The sequence below is a fragment of the Thamnophis elegans genome, chromosome 2, assembly GCF_009769535.1.
Source record: "Thamnophis elegans isolate rThaEle1 chromosome 2, rThaEle1.pri, whole genome shotgun sequence".
Lineage (NCBI taxonomy): Eukaryota > Metazoa > Chordata > Lepidosauria > Squamata > Colubridae > Thamnophis > Thamnophis elegans.
Window position 1 is genome coordinate 99,051,796 of NC_045542.1, and position 17,110 is coordinate 99,068,905.

Below are 17,110 nucleotides of genomic sequence, written 5' to 3' on the forward strand. Positions count from 1 at the left end.
ATTTTTTTTACTACTGGTTCTGTGGGCGGGACGTGGGCGTGGCAGGGCAAGGATACTGTAAAATCTCCATTCCCTCCCCATTCCAGGGCAAGGATACTGCAAAATCAGCTGGGACTCGGGAGGCAGAGACTAGATGGGACCAGTCAGAGGTGGTACTTACTGGTTCTCCAAACTATTCAAAATTTCTGCTGCCGGTTCTCCAGAACTGGTCAGAAGCTGCTGAATACCACCTCTGGCATGCATGTAGAGTAGGGGTGTCAAACTCAATTTCACTGAGGGCCATATCAGCATTATGGTTGCCCTCAAAGGGCCAGCTGCATGTAAGACTATGTATCATATTAGTTCAGGAGTGCATTATGGCTAAGATGTGGGCCAAAGAGTATTAACATTCAATTCAAATATTTCAAATAAATCTGTAACAACAAAGAAAAAGCATACGCTATTTAGTTCTCTTTCTCATGCCGTATTATCCGAGCCAGATGTCTGGCATATTTTTTTGCTTACAAGTTCATCTATGTTTGGGGATAGGTTCTGAGCTGTGGAAACTCTCAGGATAGAGTGGAGGTGTTCATCAGTGAGAAGACTTCTGTGTACGCTTTTGTTCACCTTTATCACAGAGAAAACATGCTCACACACGTATGTACTACCAAACATGCAGAGCATTTGAGCAGCTTGTAGGCGGAGTTGGGGCATCGTTTCAGGGATGAACCTGCTGAACCGTACGGGCCCTACAGAGTCATACTTTGCCTTAAGTGTGCTGCTACACTGCAGCTCTATCAGCTCCATCTGGATATTTACAGGTGCTTTCTCCACATCAACTGCAAATGGATTACTGAGCAGTTCAAAATGGGATTTCTGTCCTTCAAATTTAACAAAGCGACGCGTAAACTCCATGTGGAGGGTGTTGAGTTTATCACCGAAATAAGCATGTGAGAACACAGCAGTGGAGACTTGGTTTATGATTGTTTGGCAACAGGGAAAGTGACTCAGGTTTCCTTGCTGCATCTGAATGTCCCACAGTTGCAGCTTAACCTGAAAGGCATTCACTGCATCATACATGTCTGTGATCACGTGGTGCCGTCCCTGAAGCTGAAGGTTTAGCACAGTGAGATGCTTCGTTATGTCGCACAGAAAAGCTAACTCACACAGCCACTCTTCGTCCTGCAGTACCGAGGAGTCTTTTCCTTTATTTTCCATGAACTGACAGATCTCCTCGCGCAACTCAAAAAATCTACTGAGCACTTTTTCATGACATAGCCATCGCACCTCTGCGTGATAGGGCAGATCACCAAGTTCAGAATATATTTCCTCCAGAAAAGGCTTAAATCGACAGTGATTTAAACCTCTGGCTCTTATAAAGTTAACTATCTGTGTTACAGTGTTCATCACATGTTCCATCTTCAGGGCTTTGCCACACAGTGTTTCCTGGTGTATGATGCTGTGATACACTATCAGCTCACCTATGCAATTCTCGCTCCTCATCTTCTCTCGCATCCTTCCCACTAATCCACTCTCTTCCCCGCACATCAAAGGTGCTCCATCTGTTGTCAATCCCGTAAGTTTGTCCCAGGGGAGTTTCATGTCATTTACACATTTGGATACTGCTTCAAATATGTCTTTTCCTGTGATAGTGCCATGCATTGATCTCATGTCCAAAAGTTCCTCTGTAACACATAAACTTGAGTCCACTCCACGGATGAAGGTTGTCAGCTGTGCCATGCCAGTGATGTCCGTGCTCACATCCACAGCAAGGGAATATGCAATGAAATCTTTTCCTTTTTCAAATAACTGTACTTGCAAATCAGTGGCAAGCTCACATATCTGTTCAGCAACAGTATTTCTGCTTAGGCTGAGATTCATAAATGCTTGCCTTTGATCTGGACACAAGACTTCACACACTTTAATCATGCAGCACTTCAAAAACTCCCCCTCTGTAAATTGCCGGCCTGATTTAGCTATCTCTTCTGTCACTATAAAACTAGCTTTCATAGCAGCCTCACTTTGTGATTTTGCTTTTCTGCACACGCGCTGCTTTGCCATCAGGCTCTTTTTAAATTCTTCCACCTTCTTCAGCTTCTGCTGTATGTCCATGTGTTTGTACTTGTCCTCATGTTTCGTCTCATAGTGCCGCCTCATGTTATATTTCTTAAGTACAGCCACATGACCTCCGCAAACAAGGCACATGGCCTTACCGTCAATGTCAGCAAACAGGTACTCTGCCTCCCACCTCTTTTGAAAGCATCTGTTTTCAAAGTCCACTTTCCGTTTGGCCATTTTGGGGGGTTTAAATATCAGTGTAGGCACGCAAGTCTTTTTCACCGCAGATGTTGTATATATGGAGTATGAGGCTGCAGAGAAAGGTCAAAATCCCAGCTGAGGTGATCAGTTGTGAGTGCTCTAGCGATCCACTCTGGAGACTCAGTAGGATGCTGTGAGTCTGGATCTTCTGGGGTATAAGAAGAGCCGGTTCCCAGTGCAAGGCTGCTAGTGTTGGAGCTGCTTTCCGGTTTGACAGGTGACCGTTGCGGGTGTTGGCTCCAGAAGCAGCTGCTGCTGCTGAGCTCTTCCCTGGTGGAGAGGAATGAGTTGAGTTTGACATGTCTGCCTTAGAGGAAGTCAATCTACATGTTTATTTGGGGGACAAACGAAACCCAGAAAGTCCTAAAACCTGGTGAAAATCCATCAGCACACACCAAGCCATAAAGCACAAATTATAAACCAAAACATACACGACAGACGTCTTTACATTGGAGAAGTGAGTGCTGAGGCAGAATATAGTCTGGTATGTGAAAAAGAATCCAGATCACACTTGGCCAATAAAGAATTATATTCTATTCTACAAGGAGGGAAACAGACAGATTAAGAGCCATGGCCCGTAGTGGTTAGAACTCAGTATTGCAGGACAACCTCACTGCTCACTCCGGAACTTCGATTCTGAATGGCTCAAGGTTGACTCAGCCTTCCAACCTCCCAAGGTGGGTAAAATGAGGACCCGGATTGTCAGGGGCAATAGGCTGACTCTGTAAACTGCTTAGAGAAGGCTATAAAGCACTGTGAAATGGTATATAAGTCTAAGTGCTATTGCTTTTATTTTTCTGCTCTATAGCACCACTTCTAGTATTTAATACTGAGGTGGGTGACTGTGGCCTTTTTGCTATATTATGTAAAAAGCTACAAAAGGTAAACCTAATGCTATTTTTTAAACAGATTTTCACTTAGGAGATCTCAGTTAAAATATGTTCTGCTACTGTAATCTTCTCAGGCCAGATGTTATGGTTTGGTGCAAACACGCAAGATAAAATTGAATAATAAGCTCTATGTATGAATTTACTTACTTACTTAGCCTTATTTACAATTCTCTCCCTGCCCCTTGGCCCCAAATAATACCCCGTCTGATTCTAACCTCTGGCTCTCCCCTGCCAGCTCTAAATCTGTAATTTGTTTCCAGTAAATAGATGTCGCCTTCCCTTAAACAACTGGAGTAAGAATTACAGAGAACATAGAGTTGCAAGAAAAAGTATGTGAACCCCTTGGGATTACATGGAGTTTTGCATGAATTGGTCATAAAATGTGCTCTGAACTTCATCTAAGTCACAACAATAGAAAAACAAGTCTGCTGAAAATAATAACTACACAAACATTAGATGTTGCCATGGTTTAATTGAGCATAACATGTAAACATTCACAGTGCAGGGAGGAAAAAGTATGTGAACCGTTGGACTTAATAACTGGCTGGCCCTCGTTTGGCAGCAATAACCTCAACCAAACGTTTCCTGTAGTTGCAGATCAGACCGGCACAACGATCTGAAGTAATTTTGGACCACTCCTCTTCACAAAACTGTTTCAGTGTAGCAATATTTGTGGGATGTCTGGTGTGAATCGCTCTCTTAAGGTCATGCCACAGCTGGGAGGAGACAATGTCCTCACAATACAGACGTGCGGTCTCGATGCTCTGAGACTGCAGCTGGTACTTTTGCCACAGGGGGGAGGGGGGGGGTCCAATCGGACCTAAACTGTCCCGAAGAGATGGTGAACAGGAAGAATACGTCTTGCTGATTTTGGGGATATCGCAAAATCCCTGAAAAAAGCAAGAAAAGGTCTTCAAGCTAGTGACAAAAGGCAGCTTAGGCTGATGAAGTGAGGACGGATGGCTATGGAACGGAAGGGACCAGAAAGAGAAAGTGTGATCATCTGGGGAATTCTTTCTGTTTTGGAAAAAAACAACTGGCCCAAAGAATCTCTTTTTTATGCTAAACTAAACCCTTAACCAGAAGAAGTCAGTGGCGGAATTGACCTTCATTTGTTTTGGTCAGTATGCTTTTCTTCTTGTAATTATTGAAATGCTTCTTGCAACTTTTTCTGCCCCCCCCCCCCCTGCTTAAAGTGAATGGACCGGTTTTTCTTCTTCGGCTCCTTCCTGCCTTATTTTTCAATTCAAGGACTAAAATCTCTCTCTCTACTTTAACAAAAATTGTCTATTATTTGCTATTAAACTCCATTTAAGAACTTTGTCCCTCCTAAATCTGAGTCAACACAAGAAAGTGAAAAAAATACTAATTTTGCTGCTCAGAAGCTTAATGTCTTCGTGCTTCAAAGCTCTTCAACTAAAAGTGATGAGTCAAGACCATAATTTGTTTACCAAGCTGTCTCTTGAGAGCCTTATCGATACTGGGAGAAGGGGAAAAAAATGGAACCTCTCTCTTGTGAAGATTAAAGCTACAGTGGCAGTAATTTACAATTTGAAACATGGAGCAATTTACAGAAGAGGAAACTTTAACTTTGCAAAAGATTTGGGATGCAATTCAAGAGTTATTGGTAACTTGGAGAATTGACAAGAACATAGAATTTATACCAGAAAAAATGAGGGAGGTGAAGTTCCAAAAACTGAAGAGAAAAAGGAACACAAAGATAAGAAAACTAAAGATTTGATTTCTGAACTGAAAGTGGTTGAAAACGAAAAAATTGGAGTTTGGAGGGGGGAATTCGATGGTCTGGAGCTTTACCCCAAATTTCAAGGCACAAAAGAAGAAAAAAGAGAAAAAATGATGGTATTAAAGAAAAAAATCTTATCAGAAATAGGATTGGCAATCAAAGATAAATCAATTAAAGTAGCAAAAGGGCGCTGAGATTATCTGAGAGATCCAATAGACAATAAGGTGCGGAGAGATGTCCATAAAAACTTTACCAAGGAAATAAATAGAAAATTAATTCCACAAATGGCAAAAGAAATAAGACTACATGCCTTCTGCAAGAACACAGGCTGATATATGAAAATCGATAATAAAAAATAATAATAGCTAAGTTTGATTATTAGTAAGTAGGAATTTAGTAACTCTTTAGATTGCTTGCTTAAATAGTTGATAATGGTAACAAGGTATATTTCTATGTTGGCTGGAGGTGAGGAAGCTGGATATATGTAATAAATGATTTTGTTACAAACATTAATGATAATAATGAAATGATAAGAGTTATAGTTAATGACATATATATGTACTGGCTTAATATAAGGAATTTGGATATAAATTGCAAACAATGATTTGGGGGAAAAAAAGGTTTAGTAATTTAAATAATTAATTCTTATTTTGAATATGTTATAAAGGTATAATGTTATTGGATATATGAAAGTAGATAACAAAAAAATTAACTAAGTTTATAATTAGTAAGTAGTAATTTAGTAACTTATAAATGGTTATGTTAAAAAAATAATTGATAAGGGCAATGTATACATATATGTTGGTTTGATGAAAAGAAAATAGATATAACAGTAAAGGATTTTTTGTTAACCAACATTAATTATAACAACTAACAATGGAATGATAAGGATAAGGGATACAGTTAATGATACATATATGTACCACCATAACAAAAGGAACGTGGACACAAATTGTAAACAGTGATTTGGGAGGAGAAAAGGGCTTAGAAATTTTGTCAACTAATTTTTGTTTAGAATATGTTATAAAGGTTTAAGGCTATTGGATGACTCTGTAATAATTAATGAAATGCCATTAGGTGGTTGTGTTTTTTAACTATGGATTATTCTAGGCCAGGGGTAGTCAACCTTTTTATACTTACCGCCCACTTTTGTATCTCTGTTAGTAATAAAATTTTCTAACCGCCCACCGGTTCCACAGTAATGGTGATTTATAAAGTATAGAAGTAACTTTACTTTATAAAATTTATAAAGCAGAGTTACAGAAAAACCCCTATCACCCACCATGAAAGCTGGAACGCCCACTAGTGGGCAGTAGGGACCAGGTTGACTACCACTGTTCTAGGCAAAAGGACATTAAAACAATTTCAGTTAAATGAGAACTATGATATGTTGAAAGTAAGACTCATCAAGAACTTTGATATTTGATATGAATGTAAGTAATGACTCTGGAAGAGATGCACGAAAGCTAATTGTAACCAGTTGACAAACTTTCTACAAGATGTAATGTAAGATGATTATTTTTTGTGTGTGTTGTTTGTTTAGTAAAAATATTTTAAAAAGTTTTTTTTAAAAAAAGGTCATGCCACAGCATGTCGATCGGGTTGAGGTCAGGACTCTGATTGGGCCACTCCAGAAGGCGTATTCTGTGCTGTTGAAGCCATTTTTTTGTTGAATTACTTCTATGCTTTGGGTCATTGTCCTGTTGCATCACCCATCCTCTGCAGAGCTTCAGTTGGCGGACAGATGGTCGTACGTTTTCCTGCAAAATGTCTTGATAAACCCTGGAATTCATTGTCCCATCAATGACAACAATCCGTCCAGGCCCTGAGGCAGCAAAGCAGCCCCAAACCATGATGCTCCTTCCGCCATGTTTTACAGTGGGGATGAGGTTTTGATGTTGGTGTGATGTGCCTTTTTTTCTCCACACATAGTGTTGTGTGTTTTTCCCAAACAACTCAATTTTGGTTTCATCTGTCCACAGTATATTTTGCCAGGAGTGCTGTGGACATTCAGGTGCTCTTTTGCAAACTTCAAACGTACTGCAATATTTTTTTTGGACAGCAATGGCTTCCTCCGTGGTGTCCTCCCATGTACTCCATTCTTGTTTAATGTTTTCCTTATTGTAGATGTGTCAACAAAAATGTTAGCATGTGCCAGAGATTTCTGTAGGTCTTTAGCTGACACGCTAGGATTCTTCTTTATCTCATGAAGCATTCTGCGCTGTGCTTTTGCAGTCATTTTTACAGGACGACCACGCCTAGGGAGAGTAGCAACAGTGCTAAACTTTCTCCATTTGTAGACAGTCTGTCTTACCGTGGACACATGAACATCAAGGCTTTGGGAGATACTTTTGTAACCCTTTCCAGCTTTATGCAAGTCAACAATTCTTGATCGTAGGTCTTCTGAGAGCTCTTTTCTGCGAGGCATGGTTCACATCAGACAGTGTTTCTTGAAACCTTTAAACCCAAAACAGGTGTGTGTTTTTAAAGGGCAGGACAGCTGTCAGCAACACATCCAATATCAACACACTGATTGGAGTCAATTAGCTCTTGGAGAAGTCATTAGGCTAGGGGCTCATATACTTTTTCCTCCCTGCACTGTGAATGTTTACATGTTATGTTCAACTAAACCATGGCAACATCTAATGTTTATGTAGTATTATTTTCAGCAGACTGTGTTTTTCTATTGTTGTGACTTAGAAGTTCAGAGTACATTTTATGACCAATCCATGCAAAACTTCACGTAATCCCAAGGGGTTCACATACTTTTTCTTGCAACTGTACACATGAAATTCTTAGATAAAGAACAGTACAAAAATTTAATATTTCAATATGAAATACTCTGTGCTCAAGCTGTTAAAACTGTGAAGGTGCAAACTGTATCTGGCTGGCTAACAGTAAGTAAATTTGTACCTGACCAAGTATTAGGTTACATATGCTCCTTTAATGATATCACTTAAGCATGATTGATAAGAGTTTTTTTCCTGTTTCAAACAATGACAGAACCTAAAGTCTACTATTTAATAAGAGTAGAGTTTACAAGAGATCCAGAACTTAGTTCATGGGAAAACTATGGAGTTTGAATCTATAGATTTTAAAGGAGATGAAGTAATATACATACATACATACATACACACACACACACACACACACATCAAATGCATGGAATATACACTGTGTGTATGTGTGTGTACTATTTTGTTATTCTATTTTTAATTGCTATAAGCTCCCCAGCCATGTATTTGAGATGACCAGCTTTATAAGTTGAAGTAATAAATATATATCACTGGCTACCAGTCATAATAGCTGCCTATCACCTTTAAAGACATTTGCCTTTCAATACCTGCTTCTGAGCCACACAAAGCAGAGTGAGGATTTATCAACATATCTGGTTGACAAAAGTGGGACTAGGATGCGGGGCTCATGCCTTTGCATGCCTCTTCTTAAGGCCTGTGATGTAGGGTGTAAGTAATACATTAATGTCACCCATCCTGCAAATCCAGGTCAGCCTCCCTCCCTTGGGTGCATTGTTTGGATCGTGTGATATTTTTAACCCACCAAGTCCATTAGGTCCACGCTCTGCCCAAACTGCTTGGAGACAAGCAGGGGCTGCCAGGTCTTGGGAAGGAAAGGCTCACGAAGGAGGGTATGCTCTCCTTCCAGGAAGCACCCAAGGAATCCCTGGTAAAGGGAGAAGTGGAGAAAATGATTGAGGCCCAGAACTGCTCTGAAGATCTCAATGTCCCAGGAACAGTGGAAATACCACCTACCTCAATCGCCCTACCTGTAGGCACGCTCCCCCTCCAGCCTGACCCTCAAGGAAGCCCCCTCCCTCTGCCCTCGGGAGAACCACAGTGCTTGCTCTGCTGATCTGCTGTAAGCTCAGCTCTGGAAAGAAAGAAGATCTACTTGGAGCGCCTTCACCATAAATAACATCTTGGGACCCCACAGCTCTGGGAGCCAAGCGGCCCCTATAAGAGAATCATAGACAGCTAAAGGAACAACCAAAAACAGATCGGTCACCCCCTAGTGGGAGTTTGGGAGCCTCTTTGGTGACAATCACTTCTTCCTACTAGTCTGATCCCAGGTCAGATCTAAACATATCATGGGCAGGATCTGGCCCATGGGCCTTAAGTTTAACATTTGTGCATTACAGAATGATATCAAAACAACTATGGCTGTTTCAGAACTTCCACTGATATGGTCAGTGCTAGAAAGTGGCATCTAATGATGCCAATGTATCCAGAAATACTCCTCTTCACCTAAAGAGTTCTATCTTAAGAGAATTTTTACACTGCAAAGTTTAAAAATTAAAGTAGGAAAACTTGGTATCCTTTAATGTTTAATTAAAATAGGGAAACAGCCTCAGAGCTTACAAATACCTGTACACTTTAAATGGATGTAGTAATTCTATTTGAAATGGAAACAATGGGTGAATATACCTCTGTGCTTGTTTGGAAGTATGCCAGTTGCCCTCAAGTTGGACAAAGATAACCAAAGGTAATGTATTGGGGGTGGGGGGGTGCTGTAATACCTCTGAAACTAATTATATTGATATTCATTTGGTGAATGTGCAAGCTCCACAAGCAGCCATTTGGAGCCATATTCCCCAAATTCAAAATGTATCAGCAGCTCTCACCACCTTGAAGAAGGGGATTGATATAGGATCAGGCAATAAAAACCTCTTTTGGATCTGTGGATGTAGTTACTGCTGTATTTACTCCAACAAACAACCTTTTTAAAAATAAAAACAATCTTTAGTTGGAAAATTATGGTCTATGGATATTTTTCTCCATATATAAATAAAAAGTCTAAAATATGCACATTCTTCCATGCCACTACTACTTATTTTTAAATGGACATATAGTACTATTTAAATGGTGTTCCTTAAACTTTCCAACAAGCACACAAAATGTTTAAAGTACGTATAAAACAGCAGTTGGAAAGCCCCCCCAAAAAATTTAGCAACAATTTCACAATGCAATCTTATACGTATTTATCAAAAGTGAACTAAATGAAAGTTCAGATTTCAATAGGAGGGGACTGGTTTTTTTTAAAAAAAGCCATTCAGATGAACTGAGGTTTTTCCGAATATCTAATACTGTAATAATATTATGTATTCCTCCCTGCCCCCCTACCGAAGGGATTGGGCGGCTGACGGTGGATATCTACTTCGAGATTAAAGAGGATTACAATTGCTTCCGAAGATAATTGTTTTAAGCGTTTACAACGCAGCTTGCTGTTTTTAACCCCATTTACAAAAGGCGCAGCGAGGCTTTCGACCACCTGAACATACTCAAATACCAGAAATGGGTATATAAATGCCAGGACGCGTTGCTTACCCAAACAGGGAAGTCCAGGGAAGACCCAACAGTAAACGAGGCGGGCTGAACTCTCCCCAGCCGTGACTCCGTCCACTGAGATTCCGACACGCGATACTCGCAACACAAAGGCAAAACACCGGAAGAAGGGGCGTGTCGGCTCCTCCTTCCTTTTCCTATCTCATAAAACGCCAAGAGAGCAGGTGGCGTGGAGATAACAAATTCGCGGGCGTCGACTTTACATCCGGGCTAAGGGTCAATCGGAAGGAGGAAGCCGCGCAGAGGGAAATAGGAGGATAGAGCGTCCGGGAGTTGGTGCCTGCGGGGGTTGGCGACCAGCATGGTGCTGTCACCCCTGCTGTTTCTTCCGCTCCTCTTGGCCGGGACCGCGCCTCCAGGAGCCGCGGACCTCACAGATGGCAACAACGAGCATCTAAAACGGGAACACTCGCTTATCAAGCCTTATCAGGGTGCGTGGGGAGGGCAGGGCTGCCACCCTGCTGACCCGTCCGTCTGCTCCCTCCTCTCCCGCGCTCACGCTTGAGCCCGTTGGTGGCCGACCTCTCCTGTATCAAAGGCTCGCCTGTGTGGATCCAAGGGCTGGGCTTGGTTTTGCCACTTCGTGAAGGGGGAGGAAAACCCAAAGGCTCTTAGGGGCGCCGCTGCCCGTTCACACACATCTTCTCGGGGGTACCTAGCCCGTAAAACTTCACAAACCTTTTTGCCCTAAGCAGATTTACCCATTAATAATAATGATGATGATAATTATGAATAGTAGGTGACACTGTTTTATGTATTTAAGAAGTGAATTTCACCAGTTAAGAAGAAAATCCGGTTGGCAATAAATAAGATTCCATTTCTGACCTCCACAGAGTAGTAGCAGAAGAAGAAGTGCAAAGGACACAATTCCCATTTCTGAGAAAATTAAACCTAGTTCAGATAACCTGTGGCTTGCTTGTAACATCAAATGTCCCCTAATAACATAATAATAATGTACTCCGCAGTTCATTATTTCTGTAGTATCCTCTGTTTTAGGGGTTGGCTCCAGTTCAATGCCTCTCTGGGATTTTCAAGGGAGTACAATGTTGACTAGCCAGTATGTTCGACTGACCCCTGATGAGCGCAGCAAAGAAGGTTCTATCTGGAACCGGGTGGTGAGTGTTATTTCTACATGGAAAGGATGGGTTGAGACACTGATTTGCAGCCTGCATGCTTTCCATGTTGGATTTCCTGAAAAGCTGTTTGGGGCTGTTCTATTTTCTTTTCTAGCCCTGTTTTCTGAAGGATTGGGAGCTTCATGTCCATTTTAAAGTTCATGGGGCAGGGAAGAAGAATCTCCATGGAGATGGTTTTGCCCTGTGGTACACTCAGGACCGCCTTACTGCAGGTACTGTGATCTGCCTAATAATTTGGAATATATCCCACTGTCATGGGTTTGGGATTTTTAATACAAGTTAATAGATTTTTTTTCCAGTTGTTGCAATCAGCCTGGCAGAACATATTCTAGTTGAAACAATAGGCACGTAACAGCTAGCATTTTAACCATCGTCCCCATAAATATATCAATCTTAAGGGCCTTCTGAAAGGCTGGAAGAGTCAAAGTCATTCTCATCTCAGGGGAAATAGTTTTCTGTAGGGCAGAGGCAGTAACCACAAAGGTCTACTTTGTAGGTCCCTCAAGATGAAACATTCTTTAAATTAATGGGACCTGCAACATACTTCTCTGTCCAGATCTAATGGGAAAAATAGAAACAATCAGGGAAACGCAGTCCCACAAATAACCTGGTCTTATGCCATGAAATAATAGGTTATCCACTGATGGAATGTTAGCTGATGATCTCCAGAATCTTCCATTGGAATGGCTTTGTTACATGGGTAGCATTTGATCTGGCTAGTAAGCATTATTTGTTTGTTCATTATACATATTTATATGTCATCTACTCCAAAATGACTTCATGTAAAATGTTTAAGTTGATCAATGTTCTATTTGAAGATAGGTTTAATTTAGCTCTTAAAAGCACATGGACCCCTTACTCATATTTTTCTGTTTTATCACCACCACCACCCCACCCCAGGACCTGTATTTGGCAGTAAAGACAAATTTCATGGATTGGCCGTTTTCCTGGATACCTATCCCAATGAGGAAACTACTGAGGTAAATGATAATAGTTTCTGTTTGAAGACTAACACTGGGTTTTGCTTTTCCTGCAGGATCAATCCCATATAAGTAGAGATTCTGTATGCATACAGATTTCAAAATATTTAGGTTATGAGTTTTGAGCATCACAGAGACAAGTTTGATTCACATTCATTTTATTCTGCAGCGTGTGTTTCCTTACATTTCTGCCATGGTTAACAATGGATCCCTGACCTATGACCATAGTAAAGATGGTCGCTGGACGGAGCTGGCAGGGTGCACAGCTGACATTCGTAATCAGAACCACGACACCTTTTTGGCTGTCCGATATTCTCGGGGGCGTCTGACGGTAAGCCTGATGGTGGGTGCTGGATGCCACATGCACATGAATTACATGACATTCTTCCACATTACACAAACAACGGATGAATGTCCATGGAGGTTCCATACTAACTTAGAATGAATAAGTTGCATTATGTTTGCTACAGCTCTAGTCAATGAAATGTAAAAAGTGAACATGAACATAATAATCCTGATAACGTAGTTTTGAGTTTACCAAATTATATATTTCAGAATTGACGTTCTATTACATTTCCATAGGATTTTCCAACTGTCTTGAGAAATGTGAAAACACAGTTGTCCTTAATGTGGAAGATGACTTTTATGTTGCAGGTGATGACTGATGTGGAGGATAAAAATGAATGGAAAAACTGCTTTGATGTTGCAGGAGTCCGATTACCCACTGGTTATTTCTTTGGGGCTTCTGCTGGTACAGGAGATCTATCTGGTGAGAAATGCCTGCTAGTAGTTAAAGTGACTGTGTTATATGCATGTGTTATTTCACATAGAGACAGCATTTGGTAAAGTGCACAAGATACAGGTAATCCATGATTTACAAACACAATTAGGACTAGAATTTACGGAGTTAAGCAAGTGGATTGTAAAGTATGGTAGTTGCACCGGTTTTATGGAATGTTTAGCCATGATTGTTAAATTAATCACTACAGATGTTAGGCGAATCAGCTAAGAGTTAAGAGAATCCGCCTTCCCCTACTGATTTTGCTTGTCAGAAGTTACACAGGAAGATCATAAATGGTGATCACATGATCTTAGGACACTGCAACCATAGTAAACACATACCAGTGCCTGAATTTTGATTATATAACCACAGGGATACTGCAATGATTGTAAATGCAAGGACCAGTTGTAAATCAGTTTTTTCAGTGCTGATGTAACTGAACAAATGGTTGTAAGTCAAGGAATTATCTCCTGAATTACCCTGTTTCCCTGAAAATAAGACCTTCCCGGATAATAAGCCCAATCGGACTTTTGAACACGTGCTAAAATAAGCCCTTCCCCAAAAATAAGCTCTCCCCGAAAATATTGCAACACAGCACCAGCCATAAGGTGACCACACTTGCTGCCTCCTGCACCTCAAAAATAATAAGACCACCCCGAAAATAAAGCCAAGCTACTTTGAGGGTCAAAAGAAAATAAGACCCTGTCTTATTTTCAGGAAAACACGGTAGTATTTACTACTTGTCAGTTGCCTGTATTGCTGAAAACTTAGGAGAAGTTTTTAAAATAAGAAACCTTTAGAGTAAGATCTTCTGTCATTTAATTTTAATTAGCTGTACAGTGAATATAACTTGGTTTCTTTTCCAGATAATCATGATATCATTTCAATGAAGCTATTTCAGTTGATGGTGGAACATTCCCCAGAGGACGAAAACATTGACTGGACAAAGATTGAGCCCAGCGTCAGTCTTTTCAAATCACCCAAAGGTGATTTCATAATGCTTCTACCCTGAATGTTCAATGAAGCAAATGGGAGATCAGTTTCCCACAGCAGCAAGCATTACTTTCCTAAAAGTACTTCACTTTTGAAGCTATAGACTAATGAAGGCAATGTTTTTGGTTTAGGTACCAGGTGATCAAATAACTATAAACTAGTTATATATTTATTGGATTTATAGTGATATCCAACGTAAACACTGAGTTTAGGTGGCATACAAGAGAAACCTCTGTCAAACGTCTACACTTGCCATATTTAGGTTTTCTTATATTGAATTTTTGAAAACTATTCATAAATAGTAAATATGCATTCAGATTTGCAAGGAGATATTCTGTTTAACTTTTACCATATAGACATTGGTACAATAGAACCAGTATCTGTTTACTTAGATTTATTTAAATATATAATTTGACCAGGAATGCCTATACTTTTGTCTGCAATTATGTATGCTGCGTTGAAGCAGTTAAAGGGCTCACCATAGTGTCTCAGCTGGACCAGAAACTTAAAGAGCAAAGTTTAAAATTCTGTTTCAGATTATTTCTCCTCATTACCCAGCGAATGATTATTAGCTGTTCTGCAAAGAAATTTGGGAGGGTTTTCACAACCTCTGGAGAGTCAGCTATTCTATGTAATCTGCCTAATCCAGAATTTTGCTAATCTATATTAAATTATTCTTTATGTAGCAGAAGGATGTAATATGTACTATAACTCAGCTTTCTATTTTTTTTCTCTTCAGATAATGTAGATGATCCAACAGGAAACTTTCGTAGTGGGCCCTTGACAGGCTGGAAAGTGTTCTTACTATTACTATGTTCTCTACTTGGCATCATTGTATGTGCTGTGGTGGGGGCTGTGGTTTTCCAGAAACGCCAGGAGCGGAACAAGCGGTTTTACTAAGGTGTAAGAGGCAGAAATTTGGGGCAGCTGGGGATGTTTTTTTTACAGGGGGAGGGAGAATTGTATAGACTCTGGTTTCTAAAAGGCTGTTTCAGAGAAATGTATGGAATATTTTCATATCCCTTTTTTTTCTTGGCAACAATAAGCAATTGTGCCACACAATCTGGAGTATAAATTGTACTGTACTTGGGAGCCTGCCATTTTGAAAGCTGTATGGAAACTTCAGTCCTTCTATAAAATCTTTTTATGGAAAACAGGCAAATAACAGTATGGTTCAAACTTAGAAAATGTTGCTTCTTCTCTGAGAGGCATGTTTTGCACTTCAGATAGTATTTCCAAAGTTACTCTTAAGAGTATTTTGGTAGTTCAGCTATGCGGAGGGTGGTTTTCTTGCTGTGGCCTATAAATAATTCAAGAAAATTATTTTTTTGAACTGAATGTATTTCATAGTTTCACTTATTCCGAAACCTTTTTTTAATACCAGCTATTTCTGTTTCGCTGGGAGTGAAACTGACTTGCACCAAAACAACTGGCATCCATGAAATGTGATATCTGTGACTGCATTGGCTTGGGAGAGCGGGGGCTTGATTTTTTCTAGACAATATGGACTATTTGCCCCATTTATTAAACATCTAAACTAGTTGATTCTAATGGCAGAATTGAAGTGTATCATAGCCACATTGTTATGTGTGCATATGGAAGATGATAAATTGAAGAAAGACAATGTGAAATAAAATGGAAAATTTATCCTGGTGGTTTGTCTTAATTTTATGCTTAATAATGAATGGTGGATGGGCTGCATTTGGTACTAATAGATTGGGGAGGAGCAAGGACCTAATTCCATGCTGGGGAAGTTTTAGGGATCAAAAAGTGTGAATAATGGAGCAATACAGGGTTTTTTAAAAAAATATTTTTCACATGAACTATTTTCAGAGTTGCAGTACGGCTGTTAATATTATTGGTCCTGCCTTAAGCATAAAACCAGATGGTTGATCTTGGGCCAGTCACGATCTGGACCCTAGGTAATGGCAAACCACATAGGAAACCTTTGTCAAAAAAAACTATATGGACTAGTTGGGGTAGTACCAGGAGTCAAAACTGATTCAACTACATGAAATAAATGCAATGAAATACATTTCTTTTTCATCTTCGCAAGACCCAAAATAATCACATTTTGTAGCTGGCACAGGTAGTCGACTTGCAACAGCTCATTTAGTGACCATTCAAAGTTACGTTGGAAGAAATTTCCCCAGTTCGTTCCCAGCTGGGACACAGATACTGAGAAGAAATGGATGCAAAAGCCAGCTGCCAGAAAGTGGAATTCTTTTAATGTAGGAAGGCAAGAAGCAAAAAGTGACACAGCTGGAGTGTTCTTGGCTTGCAAGCAATTTGGGAATGTGAATCTGAACCTTTTATGCTTAATTCCTCTTTGAAGTTCCTGCAGCTTGATGGGTTTTGATGGGTTACTGATTGCCCTGGGTTTGTTTTTCCTTTTAATCTTGGTCCCAGATCTTTAGTTTTTCAGGTCCTTGGGGTTTAATCCTGTTGGGCAGGAAAAAGGGAGTTTATTTTTAGTTTGTTTCCCCTTAATGGCTCTACTTAAGTGGTCAGCTTTGTTACATTTGCAACAGCATTTAGCAGGTTGCTCTGAGTTTTTCTTTCAGCTGGTGCTTCTTGGTTTTCTTAAAGGGGGAAGGGCTGGCTGGAGTCTCTTGGCACTGTTTTCTGAGGTTGCTGTGAGGTTTTTGGCACTGTCCTTTGGGGTGTATTTCCCAGTTACAACAGCGCTGAAAAAAGTCACTTATAACTGTTATTTCAGTTACAACCGTTGCAGCATCCTTGTGGTCATCAAAATTCAGACGCTTGTCAACTGAGTCATATTTATGACTGTATCAGTGTCTCAGGGTCATATGATCCCCTTTTGTGACCTGATAAGCAAAGTCAATGGGGAAGCCAGACTCACTTAAATAACCAGGCTGCTAACTTATCAACTGCAGTGATTCACTTAATAACCGTGGCAAGAAAGGT

General features: G+C 40.3%; 2 protein-coding genes across 2 annotated transcripts; one reads left to right on the forward strand and one right to left on the reverse strand.

The window, feature by feature from the left end:
- Positions 1-214: 214 nt before the first annotated feature.
- Positions 215-10,449, reverse strand: LOC116503526 (general transcription factor II-I repeat domain-containing protein 2-like). Its single transcript, XM_032209979.1, has 2 exons — positions 10,275-10,449; positions 215-2,568 (listed from the first exon to the last, which is right to left on the reverse strand). Exon 2 carries the CDS (start codon positions 2,272-2,274, stop codon positions 457-459), a length of 1,818 nt encoding a protein of 605 aa, XP_032065870.1. The 5' UTR covers positions 2,275-2,568; positions 10,275-10,449; the 3' UTR covers positions 215-456.
- Positions 10,450-10,505: 56 nt separating this feature from the next.
- Positions 10,506-15,829, forward strand: LMAN2 (lectin, mannose binding 2). Its single transcript, XM_032209980.1, has 8 exons — positions 10,506-10,723; positions 11,289-11,407; positions 11,523-11,640; positions 12,329-12,408; positions 12,578-12,739; positions 13,063-13,177; positions 14,056-14,175; positions 14,922-15,829. Exons 1-8 carry the CDS (start codon positions 10,594-10,596, stop codon positions 15,080-15,082), a joined length of 1,005 nt encoding a protein of 334 aa, XP_032065871.1. The 5' UTR covers positions 10,506-10,593; the 3' UTR covers positions 15,083-15,829.
- Positions 15,830-17,110: the final 1,281 nt, after the last annotated feature.